Source organism: Thermobia domestica, chromosome 3 (assembly GCF_964235325.1).
Source record: "Thermobia domestica chromosome 3, izTheDome1.hap1.1, whole genome shotgun sequence".
Lineage (NCBI taxonomy): Eukaryota > Metazoa > Arthropoda > Insecta > Zygentoma > Lepismatidae > Thermobia > Thermobia domestica.
In genome coordinates this window covers 18,863,386-18,883,048 of record NC_137456.1, presented here as the reverse complement: position 1 = coordinate 18,883,048, position 19,663 = coordinate 18,863,386, and the positions used below count along the sequence as shown (strand labels likewise).

General features: G+C 37.2%; 1 protein-coding gene across 2 annotated transcripts in view; it reads right to left on the bottom strand.

Annotated features, from left to right (window-relative positions):
- The window catches only part of Dus1 (Dihydrouridine synthase 1), a 314,851-nt gene that overhangs the window by 23,203 nt on the left and 271,985 nt on the right, over positions 1–19,663 (bottom strand). For both annotated transcript variants that reach the window (XM_081750530.1, XM_081750531.1), the window contains 3 exons: positions 13,070–13,229; positions 6,254–6,449; positions 4,689–4,937 (listed from right to left, as the gene is read on the bottom strand). In XM_081750530.1, coding sequence (XP_081606656.1) covers positions 4,689–4,937; positions 6,254–6,449; positions 13,070–13,229 — 605 coding nt within the window. The remainder of the gene's footprint in view (positions 1–4,688; positions 4,938–6,253; positions 6,450–13,069; positions 13,230–19,663) is intronic.

Genomic DNA, 19,663 nt, shown 5'->3' with positions numbered 1-19,663 from the left:
GGACCCAAGAGGAACGAGAATGGGGAATGGCGGAAGCTTCATAACGAGGAACTACATAGTTTATACGATTTACCCAACATTGTTAGGGTCGTCAAGTCTAGGAGGCTTAGGTGGGCAGGTCATGTAGCTAGAATGGAAGAAAGTAGAAACGCTTTCAAAGTCTTGACTGGTAGACCCATAGGAAAACGACCATTAGGAAGACCTAGGCGCAGATGGGAGGACAATATTAAGATGGATCTTGCAGAGATAGGAATACAAAGTAGAAACTGGATGCAATTAGCTAAGGATAGAAGTCAGTGGAGAGCTTTTGTGAACGCGGCACTGAACCTCCGGGTTCCATAGGCCATAGAGTTAGTTAGTTAGTTAGTTCTCTAGGACTTCGAGATATAGGTTTGTAAATTTGGAAGGTCACGTTGATTCCTTGCAAGGTAAAACATTGCCACAATTTATTTATTTATTTTTACCTTATCTAAGATAAGAGATTTTATATCACATGATCATATGAATGAATACAGAACATAGTGTAATGTCATTGGAGAAAAGTTACCTTTCGTGAAATCTGATTGGTTGATCTAAATCTACTCCACTTCTCTAACTTCAAATTTTGGGCTTTAAACCCAATAGGTAACTATTATGACCTACTGAAATGTATTGACAATGTTAAGTAGACGCTGAACCTTAGGATTATAGTTACCACTTACAGTCTAAGGTCATTGATGGAAAATTTCAGGATTTGAAACCTGACAGGTAATCGTTAAAACCGATTGATACGCAACAAAAATAATTTCAAACTTTGAACTTAGTTACAACTTAGTCTAAGGTGATTTATAGAAAGTTTTCTTGGTGCAATCTGATTGGCTGCTTACCCTCAAATCTTTCTCTAAGTTTTTTGGAAAAAGTTTGGAAATTTTTGTTTAAAATTTAGTTTGAAAATATGTTGACTCTTTATAACTTTTTGATACGTAACAACAATTTCACACTGAACTTTAGGTACAACTCATAACCTAAGGTAATTGATGGAAAGTTATAGTTAATGCAATCTGATTGGCTGATTAGTTTCAGAAGATTTTAAATTTTTTGGTTTAAAATTTCAAAAAAGTTTTGAAATTTTTTGTTTAAACTTTTTTTTTATCACTGTTTTAAAGCTTTCTTGTACTCATTCGAAAGTTTTTGAAAAACTCGTATAATTTTCTTTTGATCCCTGTTTATAAATTTTGTTTCAACATTTTTGTTTAAAATTTTTTCAGGTTTGAAAGTTGTTGTACTCATTGAAAATTTTTTAAAACTTTCTTTATTAAATGTTTGTTTGAAAATTGAGTTTGTTGAAAAGTTTTTTAAAAATTTTTTGTTTAAAAACTTTAATTTGAAAATTTTATTAAAAATTTTTTGTGTAAAATTTTGTTGTAGCTCACTGAAAAAAATAAGAAAATAGCTTCTAAAGATTCGATCCGCTTTCACTATTTCGTCAACACGCGTAATGTTGTCCCGTATCAGCAAGGAACGATGTCGCCCCGATCGCTCATTGTCCTTCTGATTTGTTTCCTAAGTCCCTGGACATCCCTGCACCACCACTGCACACCTCAATGTTCATTTGGCGTGGACGTCTTGGGCTCTCCGGCCATTTTTGGTAACTGAACATATATATATATATATATATATATATATATATATATATATATATATATATATATATATATATATATATATATATAATATAGGGTGTTTCAGATAAAACGTCCAGTGCTTATAAATCAGAAACGGCTGAGAATAAAAATATGAAACAAAAACTGAGATAGAAAATGTCACAGGGCACATCACATGGTGTTGTTGTGGTGACCCCAGAGCCCTCCTTCAAAGGGGCCCAGGGGCCAACTTCAAATTTTCAAATGAGAACATGTATTGAATCATACCTCATTCAATAGTCCTTGAAAAACGACATAACTTTTGTAGGAAATAATTTTCGATTTGAGCCACCGTTTTCAAAATGGCCGCAAAAAGTGGATCCTGTATCAGATAAAACGTCCAGTGCTTATAAATCAAAAACGGCTGAGATTAACAAGATGAAGCAAGAACTGAGATAGGAAAATGTCATAGGGCACATCACATGGTGTTGTTGTGGTAACCCCCAGGGCCCTCCTTCAAGGGGGCCCACGGGCCAACTTGAAATTTTCAAATGGGAACATGTATTGAATCATACCTCATTCAATAGTCCTTGAAAAACGAAACAACTTTTGTAGGAAACAATTTTCGATTTGAGCCACCGTTTTCAAAATGGCCGCAAAAAGTGGATCCTGTATCAGATAAAACGTCCAGTGCTTATAAATCAAAAACGGCTGAGATTAACAAGATGAAGCAAGAACTGAGATAGGAAAATGTCATAGGGCACATCACATGGTGTTGTTCTGGTGACCCCCAGGGCCCTCCTTCAAGGGGGCCCAGGGGCCAACTTCAAATTTTCAAATGAGAACATGTATTGAATCATACCTCATTCAATAGTCCTTGAAAAACGAAACAACTTTTGTAGGAAACAATTTTCGATTTGAGCCACCGTTTTCAAAATGGCCGCAAAAAGTGGATCCTGTATCAGATAAAACGTCCAGTGCTTATAAATCAAAAACGGCTGAGATTAACAAGATGAAGCAAGAACTGAGATAGGAAAATGTCATAGGGCACATTACATGGTGTTGTTCTGGTGACCCCCAGGGCCCTCCTTAAGGGGGCCCAGGGGCCAACTTCAAATTTTCAAATGAGAACATGTATTGAATCATACCTCATTCAATAGTCCTTGAAAAACGAAACAACTTTTGTAGGAAACAATTTTCGATTTGAGCCACCGTTTTCAAAATGGCCGCAAAAAGTGGGTCCTGTATCAGATAAAACGTCCAGTGCTTATAAATCAAAAACGGCTGAGATTAACAAGATGAAGCAAGAACTGAGATAGGAAAATGTCATAGGGCACATCACATGGTGTTGTTCTGGTGACCCCCAGGGCCCTCCTTCAAGGGGGCCCAGGGGACAACTTCAAATTTTCAAATGGGAACATGTATTGAATCATACCTCATTCAATAGTCCTTGAAAAACGAAACAACTTTTGTAGGAAACAATTTTCGATTTGGGCCACCGTTTTCAAAATGGCCGCAAAAAGTGGGTCCTGTATCAGATAAAACGTCCAGTGTGTCGCAGCTCCAGTACGCGAGCGGTCACACGTGAATAAACAACAACATATTAAGTTTCTCTTAATCTTTAGCTGCAGACAGATCCGGGGATGCAAGTACCTTTAAATAATCGAGACGAATTATCTTGCCCAGTTTATTGTTTAATGAAGTTCAAAAAGAAAGAGGAAAGTTACAGTTGAAGTCCGTCGGTTAATTTAGACTTACAATTGCCGAGAAAGAGATTGACCGACGGACTCCCGAGTTATACAGTACGACGTGTGTCTATGAAGTTACATCGGTTTTTGAAGACACATCACATTTATAGTAAATGCTAAAAACGTGACAAGTTTCTGCAACTTACGTCAGATCTTATGACTATTTTGTACTTTGGCCATTAATGTTAACTTTCCATATACACCCTTTTGTGCACCCTATACTATAGCTGCGTGCGCATATAGACTCTAAGTATTTTCCCTTTTCGTACACGTTTTTTGTTATATTAAAAAAAAATTGACACGTTGATATTCAGTGCTTAAGTCCTCATCACGTGTAAGGCCTGGTGACCATTTCCTAACAAACATCTCCAAAAATCTCTTTCATATCCTGTCCTGAATTACCCCTTTCACTTTGTCTCACCCTTGAAGTCTCTCCTACGATATCCAATGTTAACAGGAATTTTCCATTGAGAATGTTCTATCATTGGGATTTAAGAATACAAAAAAACACACATATTAAACAGACGAAATAAACGAAACGTACATATATACAATATGAACAATTGGTAACTTCTCAATTAAGAAGGGGAGATCGGCCGTCCTTTTAACATCCCATAGCATAATTAAATATGATTAACCAACAACAACAATCACATAATATTCAATTAAAGAAAAAAAAGGAAAATACAATAATAAGATGTACGGCTGTGACAAGTGCTTATAGGCCTACATCAAAAACGGCTGAGAATAGAGAGATGAAACAAAAACTGAGATAGGAACGATGATAAAACATATCAACTGGTGTTGTTGTGGTGACCCTCAGGGAACTCCGTGAAGGGGGCCCAGGTGCCAACTTCAAACTGATACAGGACGTTTTGCGGCCATTTTGAAAACGGTGCCGCACATCGAAAATTGTTTCCTACAAAAGTTGTTTCGTTTCTCAAGGACTATTGAATTAGGTATGATTCAATACACGTTCCTATTTGAAAATTTGAAGTTGGCCCCTTGCAGGAGGGCCCTGGGAGTCACCACAACAACACCATGTGATGTGCCCTATGACATTTTCCTATCTCAGTTTTTGTTTCATCTTTTAATTCTCAGCCGTTTCAGATTTATAAGCACTGGACGTTTTATCTGAAACACCCTGTATTTATCGATTTTGCATTAAAACGTATTACATACTCGGAAAAGTAGGTACAAAGACTTCTCGATTTTCCTTCGTATAACTCTATTATTTCACTTGTAATTAGAATTTTTTTTAAAACTCTACATAGATAATACATCAAATTTAGAATCAATAAAACGAAAAATGAATTACCAATGCTGAAATATTTTGAAAAGATGCCCCCGCATATACGAAGTAGGACAAGGGTATTCTTCTACCAGGTTCAGGTATTCCTCTGCAATTTCCCATACAGGAGGATTGGAACTTTCAAAGATGGCAGGATTATAGAGATTTCCTTCCGCAGACATCACACCATCCACTCCTGTTTCTGCTAGACAGCGTTTCACATCATCTAGGCACTGAATATTCCCGTTGGCAATGACTGGAATTTTTACATTCTGCCTGGGAAAACAAAAGAAACAATGTGTTAAATACCTCCCTAAGTAAATCTGGGTAATTCACAAGCAACTCTTGAAATGTTACCTTGCAATTTTGCGTTGTATATTTAAAAAAAATGTGTTTTTTTTCTTTTTTCAGTAATAGGATATTCAGAATAGGAGTTGTTCAACTACAATTAATTTATATTATCAACTTTACTTGAGCTCATCATTTTTTAAACTAGGCGCAAGCAGAAGTGAAAATGACAACGTCTCTTCATTCTTGATTTCAACCCCAAGCAAAAATATGTATTTGGGGAAGCCTTGCCAAATTTCATTAAAATTGGAAAAATTTTTACAAAAGTTTCGTAAAACAGACATACAATAATGCATGTCGTGTCGAGTAGTATAAACTCGCTAAAGTAATGATGAATTTATTCAGCTTTGGTGCTGGAGACCGGAGTTCGATGCCTGGTGAGAGTATAGCCTCAGTGTTCAAAGAGACTGTTAAACTGAATCATCCACCCAATCATCAGAAATATCCACTTTACAGTTGAAACACAGTAACCACGGTACCACTACACTAACAGCATATATGGTTGGCCCTACGTAAAATAATTGAGGAGTTTGATGCAATAAGAGCGTAAGTCTGAAACATGCAGTTGGAGAAAAACGATGTTGAACATTTTTAGTGTATTTATTTTCTTACATAAAACAATGTAATATGCAGGATTTTATTCCGATATTGAATTCAAAAGTTACCAGGAGGCTAACCAAGTGTGGCAAAAGTCACAAATGCGTTTGATGCAAAAAGGGCGTAAACTCGCTTACGCCCTTATTACATCAAACTACACACTTGTCGGCATGATAGCGAATCAGTAAATTGAAAAAATAACAAAAAGTTAAACAATACGTTGGCCCTATGAAGAAAAAAAAAAACTTTGTAAATCCGTGTTACACAAAACTTTTGTTGGCTATTGCTTGGCAACTCTGTCAATTGATTGGCTAGCCTATCTTTTTTCAATGCTGGCTCTACTGTTTGTGCTGCTCCTGCTAGGGTAGCACTATGCCATTTTCCTATTTATATGAAGACAATTAAAACAATTAACACAAATTGTTAGGGATGCGCACGAGACAAGATTTGTGTCTGTCTCGTCTCGAAAATGTGCTGCAAAAGTGATGTCTCGACTCGAAAAATGTATATTTCTCTATTGGAAGAGCCATGTCTCAACTCGAATTTTGTCAGAAAAATCCTGTCTCGACTCGTCTCGTGCGGATCCCTACAAATTATATCCACTACAGCTACAAATTTCTATTATTCATTTTTTTTTTCATACTTACTTGACAGCCCTTATATGCTCCCAACTAGCAATTCCTGTCAAAGGTCCTTTTTGGTCACGTGTCCGTCCATGCACAGTTAACATTTGGCAACCAGCAGCTTCAAGCATTTGTGCGTATTCGACGGTTCGCCCAATATCTTCAAACACACGGATTTTGCAAGTTACTGGAATCTGTAACCGCTGATGGGCTTTGCTAACTAAGAAAGAAATAATAAAAAGAAACCTAATTAGAACATATTCCTATGGGATTGAGTGAAAAAATGCATTAGTCCACTACGTTAACAGATACCACGATTGTTCCGATAATGTAAAGGTAACTAATCAAGTTCTGCCGCTTTTTGTGGAGGTCGGTGTTCAATTGGCCTTCACACCATGAATTGAATGCGAATGTTGATAAGACTAAGACCAGTTGTTGATGTGGGTATATCCAACATACTACCTGGTTATGGCAGTTCAGTTATACTGTGAACTTGCGTAAGGGCAGAATGAACATGGGACCTCCATACAGCGTCAGAAGGGCGTGTATGCTGTATGAGTTTAAAGTGGGGTCAAACGCAGCTGCAGCAGTGATGCTAGGTCCTCAAGGTAAAATTTCCCTCAGCTATGCTAAAAAATTTCCCTGTTAAGACAAAATTTCCCTAATTTTCGTTCACTATATATATGTATCATTGTATAAAGAGAGCATTACTGCGTGATAATGGATTATTATACTGTGTTCCACAACACACATTTGTGTTTTTGATCTTCTATTATTACTTCAATGTTATCTCCCGTAAAAAACCTGGGGGTGCGGATATTCACTCAAGAAGTACGTCCGCTCTCTTGCACCAAGCTAACGACGCCTCTGCTTACGGGAATTTGCATTCGCGACCTCACGCAACAAAGACTTCCGAATCCAAAGCATTCAGTTTTCTTGAATACTTTTCCTTAAAAATATTTAGGAGCTATTATCAATGACAAGTTACTGAAATCAAATTGTTAAAACTAAGAAAGGAGACGCGACGAAACGCCAACGAACCACAAAATTTCTCCCCCAATATATGTTAAATCGCCTATATGCGTGATTTGTTTACATTTAGCTATCTAGAAAACACTAAAACAAAAACAATTTTTTTGTTATGCCTATTTTTATTAGTTCTTAGCACCTTTTGCACCTAGAAGATTAAAATTTTGCACACACATTCAGTGCATCCCCTCAGTATTTTTCATTTTTTTTCAGATTGCTTCGTTAAAACAGGGGGCTTCAGAGGGGCAAAAAGGTAAAAAAAAAAAACATATTTTTTTTTAAAAAAAATACCTTTTCTCATGATTTTCCCGCCTCAGATACATGATGGAGACATGTGAATGGCACTTTTTGAAAGTCTGTTCCATTCTAAAGAGACTGATGTACGAACCATGATCCTAGGATAAATATGAATGTCTCAGGAAATTTTTATATTACATCCGGGTCAACTGGGATATTGTGGGGATGGTCTTAGCTCATTGGTAAATATTTTTCCCGCCTTTACTAATCAAGATAGAAGCTAGAAATTTTGTACACACATTTAATACATCCCTTAGTATTTTTCAATTGATTTTGAGATCTGCGCGTTAATACAGGGAGGTCCAGAGGGGCTCAAAATAATAATAATAATAAAAAAAAAAACAGAAAAATTCCGATTTCCTTCAAAACTTTTCCCGCCTCAGGGACATGGTAGGGAAATGTGAATGGTACCGTTTGAAAGGGCGTTCTATACTGAAGAGAATGTGGTACGAACCATGATCCTAGTATAAATAGGGATGATCCTGTAACTACTTGACCGAAAGTCTGTAATTTACCTTTAAAAAAGCCATAATTTAAAAGGGTTAAATATCCTCCATTATGCTGCTGTAGTAAGCTGAACTACGTAGTCGATAAAACTAATACAACACATCTTAATTATTATATCAACAAATTTTAAAGGCGTGAACTACAAACATTGATCATTTGCACTCCCTATAGGAGCCCCATGGGCTACGAGAGACGGGAGGATTATACGCAAACATTATCTGTGTATCCATCCACAGCATGCAAACACGCGAAGTTTCTCCCATGTACTATACAAGTCCTGTTGAACACTAGTTGCTAGGCATGAGGAAACAACTCTGTTTACATACTGTTAAGCTGGCGATCTCTTTAGCTCGGCAACACGGGCTTTTCTTTATTATTTAACATTTTGATTTTAATTAAGAAATAACAGTATGTTTTATCTTTCTTGTCACACTATAACACGAAACAACATTTAATTACTGTATTCTGAAGAAAAAAACACGAAAAACTAAAAGAAGCAAGGAAAATCCGCCAATTGATAGGAAAGAAAAATAAGAAAATCAATAGATGTAGTGAGTTTTCCAGTTCCAACAACTTGTTTGTAGAGCTCTAAAGAGATTTTTTCAACGACAAAATGAATATCTAGGTAACAGTGGTAGCAAAACTGTTTTTGAAATCATAATAGTTGTATTTCGTGAGAAAATCGTTTACCGTTTACGCAGGGTCAGCCCTAGGCAATTTACCGCCCCGTGCAATGGTATTATTTGCCGCCCCCATTCATCAGAAAGAATAAATCTTGAAGGCCACGATTTCACGTATGTTACCCATCATGACATCGAAAGGAAGGGAAAGAGCAATCGCACTCAGAAAGACCTAAACACTACAAATACAATCTCGTTGTGTCTGTTTTCATCTTAAATAATAATCTGTTATGATAGTGAAAGATAAAGCAAACACACCTGCAGAGGAAAGACGGTAACCTTTTTCATAGAATTCAATATCGAGCTTCAATTTCAATATATCAGTTAGCAATTCCAGTGCAACTGGTTCTTTTATGTTTATTTCTTGATTTTCCTTCTACATCTGTTAATTAAAAAAAAGTTTCCATTTTCTTGATGATAAGGAACTTGTCTGTGACAAAGACAAGACTAGTTTTCACATCAAAACTGTGATAACTAACTAAATGGAACAGGTGTTCATTACTGTTTGACAACTGCGTTCTCGTATTTGGCAACAATCAAGCAATTCATGCTAGAATTTATTTGACCATTTGCATTAGCACTGTCCATGTGACCTTGAACTAATATGACCTAAAATTAATTTATGAATGTACTATTCAAATAGAATGTAAGCTTAGTAAATTTAACTACCATCATCATGAAGCCTGTTTCCAACAAGAAATATTTATTTTAACCCTTTATTTTCAAAGAATGAATTTATGAAGAGAAAGAGTTTTCAACGTCAATTGACTATACAGTTTCAGCGCGAATGAAAATCCTGGAAATAATTTAAACCCCTGTCCTTAGATGGCTTGGAAAGTTCATACTAAAAGATGGTTTTCTTCTAAATCCACTAGGCTGCACGGAGAAGAGAGTTAAAACTGAGGTTTCACACTGAAACCACTGGGCCGGAAAGGGTTAAATAATATAGTCATGAGATTTTATCGCTCCTCGAAAATTACCGCCCCGTGCAAATGCATGTGTTGCATATATGGTAAAGGTGGCCCTGCATTTTTGTATATAATAAAACTTCAGTTGGTAAAGCGTTAGGAGCAAAAGACACATTTCACGTCACGGAGAGGCGGAGAACAAATCTGTCTGTCTTTCTATATTAGAGGTCTGCACGGACCGGAAATTTTAGCCCGGGCCCGATCCGGCCCGTGAATTTATAATGTGAGGCCCGAACCCGGCTCGAGCTCGTGTAGTAATCAAATGAGCCCGAAATAAGCCTGAATTACAGAAACGTAATAATTAACGCAAAATTGTATTTTTATTAACAACAACTTGAAGTTTAAATTTGCAGTTGTGTTTTAAAAGTTATCCAAAAAGAACGCCCAATAAATATCGTTATAAAGTATATTTACAAAGTTAGGCCCGCAAAGGCCCGAGAAATATGGTTGCTTTTTTAAAAATTTACGACCCGAGCCTGGCCCGGGCCCGAAGTGGTATATGCTTTGTGGGCCCGAGTTCGGTCCGCGGGCCGGGTCGGGCTTAAGCCCGAGGGCTCGGTCCGAGCCCGTGCAGACCTCTAATCTATATACATAGCATTTCCTAAGGCTGTTATAATTTGTGAGGGGAGACTGCTCGAAACGCAATACCAAGTTTCCTATTTCAAACATAATAAAACGATGAAAAAACGAAAAAAGTAGTTCTGTGATTAATTAAGTTATTACCGTTAAACCAATGTCATGCAAAAAATAAAATAAAATAAAATAAAATAAAATAAAATAAAATAAAATAAATAAATAAATAAATAAAAAAATGTTGGGATTTGTCAGAATCCTAACCATTTGTATCTTTCCCTACAACAACTGTGGAGCTGGTAGTTCGATCTCTGTGCAACAAGGCTCACAAACACTGGTTTATTACGATTTGTTATCAATACAGTGAAATCTCGTTAATAACCAGTTCGAATTAATTTAAATAACCTTTAAAACGCTAGAAAGAGCATTCAAATTACGTTTATAGCAACAAAGCACGATTATCATGGTGTATCTAAAAGGCAAAGACTTAAGTACATATACTACTATTATACTGTAATATACTACCAACTGTATGATATAATTGTACTGTAGTGTACTGTATTTACCAACAACGGGCAAATGAAACGCACAATTCTTAACCGTTACGGAGTTACCTCATGCCGTAACCGTTCCGGAGCTATTCCGTGGACCACCAATGGGCAACTAGCGACATTTCGCCAAAAATTGACGACCCTGCAGCGAAGATCCGCAGTGGCCCCACTTCTGTTTTGAAAATTATACCACCAGTGGCCCACCAGCTGCAGAAATACGACGCAATGATAATGAACCACAAAATTACTCCTCCAAAATGTTAAATCCCCTATACGCGTGATTTGTTTACATTAAGGTGAGTTTAGAAAACAATTTTAAAAAGTAAAAGAAAAACACGCTGAGGTGGGATCGAACCACCAACCTTACGAATACTAGCCGTATTGTGTTGTTTAATATAAATTTGATAATTATATTTGAGTATAATTAAAGTCTCAGTCTCAGTCTCAGTCTTGTCTTCGCGGGTTTTGATTTGTTGAAGTGTCGGGCTATTGCCCCTGCCTTCCATTTCTTTTGTGTCTTCCTTGGCTTTGTTTTCTGACGTATATGTGGTGGTGGAGTCGCTACTGTCGCGCCCTCCTGTGTTTTTCCCTGTGGCTGGTTTGTTGGTTTACGATTCTCTCACGGGGGTCGTGGCATTCTGTGAAGTCTTCTTCGTGGGTTTGCATTTCCTATTGCTCTTATTGTGGGGTTGGTTGAGAGTTCTTTCTTTCTCCAGAATTTGGTGGATTGATGTCGTCTAACTTCCTCAAGCAAAAACTCATTTAAACATAAAGGCAATAGCAACACTCTTTGAAAACCAGATATTTCATCAGACGTATAAATCTTTGTAAACAACTTGGTGAAAGGGAAAGTGTCTTACCACAATCATATAAAAGGACTCACTTTTAACAACAAGTTATGATTTGGAAGAATTGACGATTCGAGTTGATTCGACAACCAAGGTTCTTCAAAAATGGCAGCACACTCTCCTGGTCAGTAAGTTGTCCTTTCTATCCTAACTGCTAATTTGTTATGATGACATTTGCTATGCCAGATTGTTGGTAGGTCTTCCAACAACAGGCTTCACTTATACTACTGAGCATTTAGATTTTATAATTTGTGTGATTAAATAGTACATTTGCTTTGAGAATGCAAATCTCAAGTTGGCTCCCATTTGTTAATGTGTTTGTGTAAAAGATATCTGCCAATGCTAAATGCACATATATATAAATAATTAAGTAGTCTCTATAACTGTGCCTATAATAGCGAAAAGGCAGAATGTGACTTTGTATTTTATCTGTTTATTATCAATATAATAAATCTGTTAACAGATCCTATCCATTTCATTCACAACATAATCATATATAGAGAAATAATAATATATATATTTTTAAGAGACGAAACAGTATGTTCTTCCGACTTCGCCACGGAAGCGATGAAGAAAACATCGCTTGTAGAGGGATAAATCGTTGTAGTCTTTTCCATTTGGCTAAGTACAGTGTTCCTTTAACCTTGTAAATTTAACGATAACCGTTTGAGATAAGATAAAATGCATTCGCCATGTAATTTTATAACAAAATGACACGCATCTATTTACTTTATTTCATACTTCTATATTCACTTTCTAATGATCGGCGTTAGTTGCCATGCAAATTCACAGAATTATACACACTCATCTCAAGATTTTCACTTCATGATGTAGATGGCGGGGTTACTCTTGACTCCCGGAGCTCACTTTAGGAATAATTTGTCAGCTAAACAACCGTATGCACGTGACAGGCGATAGTTCGTGTCGATCCCTTCGCGATTCTCCGCGACGAATCGAAGGAGCGCGAACCAAAATAAAGTCCTCGCTGCTACGCGGTGGTAACTTCAACACCCCGACTCTAGATATCTCACTAGACGAAACCCTGCCGCCAGTGGCACACTAGCGGCAATCCTTCGACGCGTCGCTGTATCGACGTTCGTCATTTAACGGCAAGTGGGCCACTAGGTGTTGGCGACGTTTACGGCATGGAGTAGGCCTATGTAACGAATGCGATTGTTGTCTTCTAGCCACATTTAAAAACCTTGCGTTATGCTTTTCGTTGTCTGTCCGGATTAAGCGGAGTTCAGCTTATCATAGTCCAGATTAGCAGTGTTTTACTGTACCAAGTTTTGTTAGGGAAAACCTGTAGGCTAACAAACATACGGAATTTACCAAATAGGATTTTCATCTGAACTTTATGTGTATTCCTATTTTATATATAACGTACTCATTTCTCGTAAAAGGTCCCAATCATCCTGCAAAAATGCACCATAATGGCCTCTGCGAGCAATTGCTTGAGGACAGCCAAGATTCAAATCTACAGCATCACAATGTCCCTCAGCCAACAATGCAGCTTCCAAAAGAACATCAGGATCGTTAGCGCAGAACTGAAAGAAAAAGACACAAAAGGATGAAAGTTGTAAATAATAGATTCATTCTTCAGAATAAACATTGATGTAAAGTTTAGAACACTGATTCAAGTCAAATAAGAGCAACAATTTGTAATTAACAGCTTTCAAAAACTATTGATGTACGAACAGTAATATAACACCGATTACGGAAATACTAATGCAATGTACCAAGTCATATTTATTGAATAATTTAATAAAATTAATATATGTAGTATTTAATTACCTTTCTGAAGACCGCGGTGACTCTGTGGCAGAGCACAGACATGGCATGGGTCAATGAAAACTGGACACATGATCCACTGACCATGGGGGAGGGGGAATCAGAAAATACTACAAGCCATTACGCCTATGTAGTAATGAACGGGTCTGCACCCGAAAAGACGATAAGTAATTGTAAAATACTTCCACCTATATTTTCAGAAAAAATGATGAAACTAGATTGTTTCATAAGAGAAATAGTATAGATGAAGTGACATAGTATACATAATATTTTCATGCTACGTCACTTATTTCCCTGTTAAACAAGTATAGTTTTATTGAAAAACTAGTTGAATATAACCATGCTTCGCACGGGGGCTGTATTTGGAAGTCAGCGCCTGTGGGAGTATCACAATTGATCTCAGTGACCGCGAAAACTGGATTTGATACCAATATCGGTCATTTTGGGCTATTTTTTTTTACATGTCTCGGTATCTTCCACCCCCCACCCCCCGCTGACTCCCGGCCCGCATACACTTGTAACTAAATTTGCAAGTCATTGCTAATGGAAGTGTCACCATTGATTTCAGCCACCGCGAAAACTATGGATTTGACACTAATATCGGTCATTTTGGATTACTTTTATGTGTCTCCGTATCTCACCCCCCCCCTGGTGACCCCCGGCCCGGAGCCGAATAGCGTGAATTTGGAAGTTAACGCGATCGGAGGTTTCACCATTGATTTCAGCGACCGCGAAAACTACGAATTCGACACTAATATCGGTCATTTTCTACTAGTTTTACATGTCCCGGTAAAAGCCCCCCTGAGACCCCCCTGATTCGAATTTTGATAAAATCGTTTAACTTTGGTCTGGAGCTTGGACCAAGGTATTTGTGACTAAAATTTGGTAACTCTCGGTCAATTTGTCTGGTTCCCAAGCCGGTTCCGGTAAACGACCCCTGAGACCCTTTGGTTCCAGATTTGAAAAAAGGGCTTCGTCTTGATCTGGGGCCTGGGCCAAGGTACCCCTGACCAAAATTTGGTAACTCTCGGTCCATTCGTCTGATCCCCAGGCCGCACACAGGCAGACAGACAGACAAACACACAAACAAACTCTTTTATATTATTTATATTAGATGTCTATAAATTAATGTTGAGTTATGACCTGGTAGACCCACGTGTGGATGCGCCCCTGACACTGCAAATAATAAGTGTAATATTATGTTTTCGTTTAACACGTGAAGTACAGGACAAAAATAAACGTCCAAACATGCTGTAAAAACTAATGACGATTTTGGTCGTTTATTTTTGTCCCCTACTTTAGCTTTGAAATATGAAGGAATAATCTGGCAATATTGCAGAGTATGTCAAATGATTTCCACCTGTCTGTATTAGCATCATACAAGGTTTCACCTTTATATATATTACACGAAACATTATCAAGATAGGGATTATCGTTTCATTCAGCTCGCCCACCAGTGGAAATATACGAAAAAAAAAGGAGAAAGTCCTGTGCTCACCAGACTAAAAACATTTTGTGATTGACAAAACAAACAAACAAACAAAAAAAAAGTTATTGGTAGACTTGGAAAATAAACAACAGAAGTAACACGAAACCTCTTATGTTTTTTTTCTCTTGGGGTAAAATAATTGGTCTTAAACACATTGTATATGTACACATACATACTGTACATACATATATACACACACAGACACACACACACACACACACACACACATATATATATATATATATATATATATATATATATATATATATATATATATATATATATACACACGCTCTCAAGTTGACCAACGGCAGATAGGCTCACCTCGCTTTGTATTACTCTATTGTAAAATAATACCTTATACACATTAATATATTGTGATTGCTATATACCTGATAAGAAAATTTGGGTTTTTAACATTAAAGTGGAAAGAGATGTTAACAACGTCGTTGCGACTGTAAAATTGTGAGATGGCTATCAGATGAGAAGAAAAAGTTAGAATAAAAATCATAGATCACCGATACTGAGATTATGTTTTTCATGTGCATAACTGCCGACGCGAGGAAAACATTGCTAAAACGTGATAACGTGTGGCGGATGCGTGAAGATGAATCATACCTGCGTGTGGGATGACTTGAGAAATATTTCTTGCTGCACCTAAACATTACACTTTATCACGTAATCACATTTAATATGCTGCTTGTTTTCATACAGGCTTATCAAGAAACAACAGATAAATGATGAATTATTGAAAACACTGAATACAAAACTTTTTTTCTTTGCGTACGACACTTAAATTGCTTGCGTGTGAAGGTTACTAGGCTTGGTACAAATGGTTTTCTCGGTTGTAACCGAGCGTTGGTAAGTTACCATGACTAGTTAACCGACAAGCTCCAGTCCGTCAAAGCCAAACGCCAGAATTATCATTAAAGGCTTTCGTGACAAACGAACCAAGCACGGAAATGATACCTTTGCACGTGTTCAGCTGTAAAAGAAAAATACATGAGATTATAGACAAGAATAAAAACAATATACAAAAGTGTATGAAGTTCCTGTTCAATGATTTCAAATAGTTTCCAATAGAAATGAATATGCAAATATAAAGTATCTTCGGTTCATTTATTAACAAAGTTTCATTTATTTGCACCGATATGAGGTTAGTTGACACTGGAAATATCCTTCATGTGAGGAAAACTAAGAGGAAATAAATAAATAAATAAATAAAAGCAAGCCAGGAACTATTAATTATGCAATATGTCCCCTTTATTTTCAAATTCCATTTTCTTTCCAGATCTATTTCCTTAATGCATTAAGAAGCTACCCAAAAACGATATCACATGAGTCTTTTCATACTAAAAAATTTTGGACCTGAATCTACGATGGCGGTCTTCAAGATGGCTGCAATCATGATACTACAGCAATAGATACGATTCTACCTCCATTACTCCTATTAAAGACATGGTATCACTCCCTCATGCCGTTCCATATTTAAAATATACTCGTACCTTTGTTTCAAATTGTCTAGGCCCTATTATAATACACTTGAGATCGCTTGAGGCACTATTTGATACTATTTAACTAAGCTAATTATTCTCGTGAGTTACTTGGATCTGATATGGAACCATTTTAGCGGGTGAGATTCAAAAAGACTTGAAAGTCGAAAAACAAGGACCATTCTTTTATATATATATATATATATATATATATATATATATATATATATATATATATATATATATATATATATATATATATATATATATATATATATATATAGGGATAGACAAAAAATATAAAAACACTTCATACAGGATACTTAAGTTTGACCCTCCACTGTACAACGCGTGTTGCAGTTGCCGATAGTTTTTTGTTTGTTTGTTTGTTTGTTTTCAATGTGTCATGTGGAGGCCCGTCAGCAGTAACCCGTTCCGTCAGCAGTAACCCGTTCACCTGTGAGTGTCGTGGTGTGAAAGTGGTGCGGTAAAATGGGCGACCTGACATACTTCCAAAGAGGCATGATCGTTGGTGCCCGTCTGGTTGGAGCTTCAGTGACAACAGTGGCGAACATTGTAGGGGTATCGAAAGGCCTGTGTCCAATGTCACGAGGGCATACACAATTCATGGGCAAACGGCGTCTGCAAAGAATAACAGTGGTCGAAAGACAATCCTGTCAGATAGAGACCGGAGGGCATTAAGACGGGTTATAGCAGCTAAAAAGATTACCACTGCAATGAAAATTACGTCTGAACTCAATTCCGCGCTAGAGAACCCGGTTTCATCGAAAACAGTGCAACGGGAACTTCATAAAATTAAAATTCATGGCAGGGCCGCTATCGCAAAACCCCTGGTCACAACAGTAAATGCGAAGAGGAGCATCCAGTGGTGCAAGGACCACAAGGCGTGGACTCATGTGCAGTGAAAACACGTAATGTGGTCCGATGAATCGACCTTGACCTTATTTCCAACAACTGGTCGTGTTCATGTATGGAGAACACCGTCGCAAGCCTATGATACACACTGTCTGCTCCCAACTGTAAAGCAAGTGGGTGGTTCTGTTACAGTATGGGCAGTGATATCGTGGTTTTCCGCAGGTCCAATCATAGCCCTGCATGGAATGATGAATGCTAAGGCGTATGAGGCCATTTTGGGGGACCAGGTTCTACCCATGGCTCAAATATTGTTCCCTGATAGTGATGGCATCTACCAAGATGATTTGGCACCCTGTTACACTGCAAAAACGGTAAAATCATGGTTTGAGGTGCATGACCAGGAGCTATCACACCTCCCTTGGGTCCCACAATCACCAGATCTGAACATCATTGAGACATTGTGGTCTGAGTTAGAAAGGCGTGTTCGGTCTCATTACCCTCTACCAGCATCCCTTAAGGAACTGGGGCATGTTTTGAAGGAACAATGGTACAAAATTCCACACACCAAGATACAGGACCTATATACGTCCATTCAGGGATGTAGCCACGGGGGGCACATCGGGGCCAGGCCTCCCAAATGATTTTCTGCCCCCCCCCCCCCCAAATGACAAGCTTTTAAAACATTATCGTAAGATTACCTCGCTTCAGTCATTTAAAAATATCAAAGTTTACATATAATTAATAATTTATGGTAAATTATTTCCGATCCTTACCGATCGAAAAATAGTATGGTATGGCCGCGCCTCCATTGCTTCCGAATGCGAACTGCGAATTCATGTGCCTCTACTAGATCCGAAGTTTTGCGAATGCGAATCAAGTTGCAATGTCTCTTTCAAAGCTTCAATGTGAAATATTTTTGCTTGAATGTATTAATGTTCGTGTATTAGTTAAATTTTCATATTTTAAAGACAAAACAAAGAAAAATATATACCTTCCGATCCAAGTTCCTTGCTTACATCTGCCCATAATTTGTTCACGACGCGTCGTTTGTTGTAATGTGGATGAGCTTGGTTTCACAATGTAACTTTATCAAAAACTCAATTTATTAAAGCATCAACATCTATTTCCATCTTCATTGGATCAAAAGATCCAATATATTTCAGGGGGAAAAATCTTGTAGGCCTTATATCTCGAGAACTACATATAGTGTAGCAAAACCAAAACTAATAATTTACTCAGTATGGTGTGCTTATTTCTTAAAAAAATACGAAAACTCGAGTTAGGGACCGTTCAAAAATTTGGTGGCCCCTGATTCACAAAATTCAATATATTTCGTATAATCAAACATTTTCTTGTTTGCCCCATATTTCCAGCACTACATACAGCAGCCACGGCGAGCAGATTGTGGAAACTCTCCTCGTGAACGCTCACGAGCATTCTACATGCAAATACCGTTGTTCGTACTTCGTGCATCTTCGGGTTTCGTCCTTAGAGGAGCGGAAGTGTTGTCAACCTTGGCGGTAATCACTAGCTTACCAAATAAAAAAAAGTATGTATGGTAACTGATTGCCATTTAGTGTAAAGTGTTTTCTACAATGTGGTAACCGTTAACTATAGACAACACAAACTTGTAACAGCAATCAAATGATAAACTATGTAAGACCCTTTTCTTCTTTTTTTTCTTCCCTTTTGTTAAAGAAGGATGTGGTGGAACCAAACCATCGCTTACATTTATAAAAATTTGCTAGTTTGTCCAATGGAAAACCAGTTTTCAATATATATATATATAATCAAGTTCTTAATCCGAGTGTGGGTTTGTTATATTATGTTGTTTCGCTTTTTAGGAAAAGAGATAATCTGTTGATACGAAAAAAAAATACTATAGCACTTGTTTGCAATTATTTAAGTATTATCTCCAGAAAATTAGCTTATGCATGAATGTGTGTACAAATAAGCTTAGCAAGGGGCTGGTTGTGGAGATTAGAAGCCACTATTACACTATCAATAGGAAGAATAGTATTTCTTACTCCACTTTTAAAGTTACTTTGATCGCAAAGAATTAAACAAAATATTAAGAGAGACAAAGAGATTTTACATTTTTAAGAGTGACCATTAGTGTTTTTTTTTTTTACACAAGGAGTGTTTTTTTTAATAATGAAAAATATATTGTCTCTGGCTGGTTGCTTGCCGGTGGCTTGCTAAAAGTGAAAAAGAATGTTAAATCATATCAACGACTGAACCTACACGCTTGTCTTTCTTCGATAATTACTGACTGATTTCGAAAGTCACAATGTTGTAGGCCTACTGTAACAGCGTAAACTCGGAAGGAAAC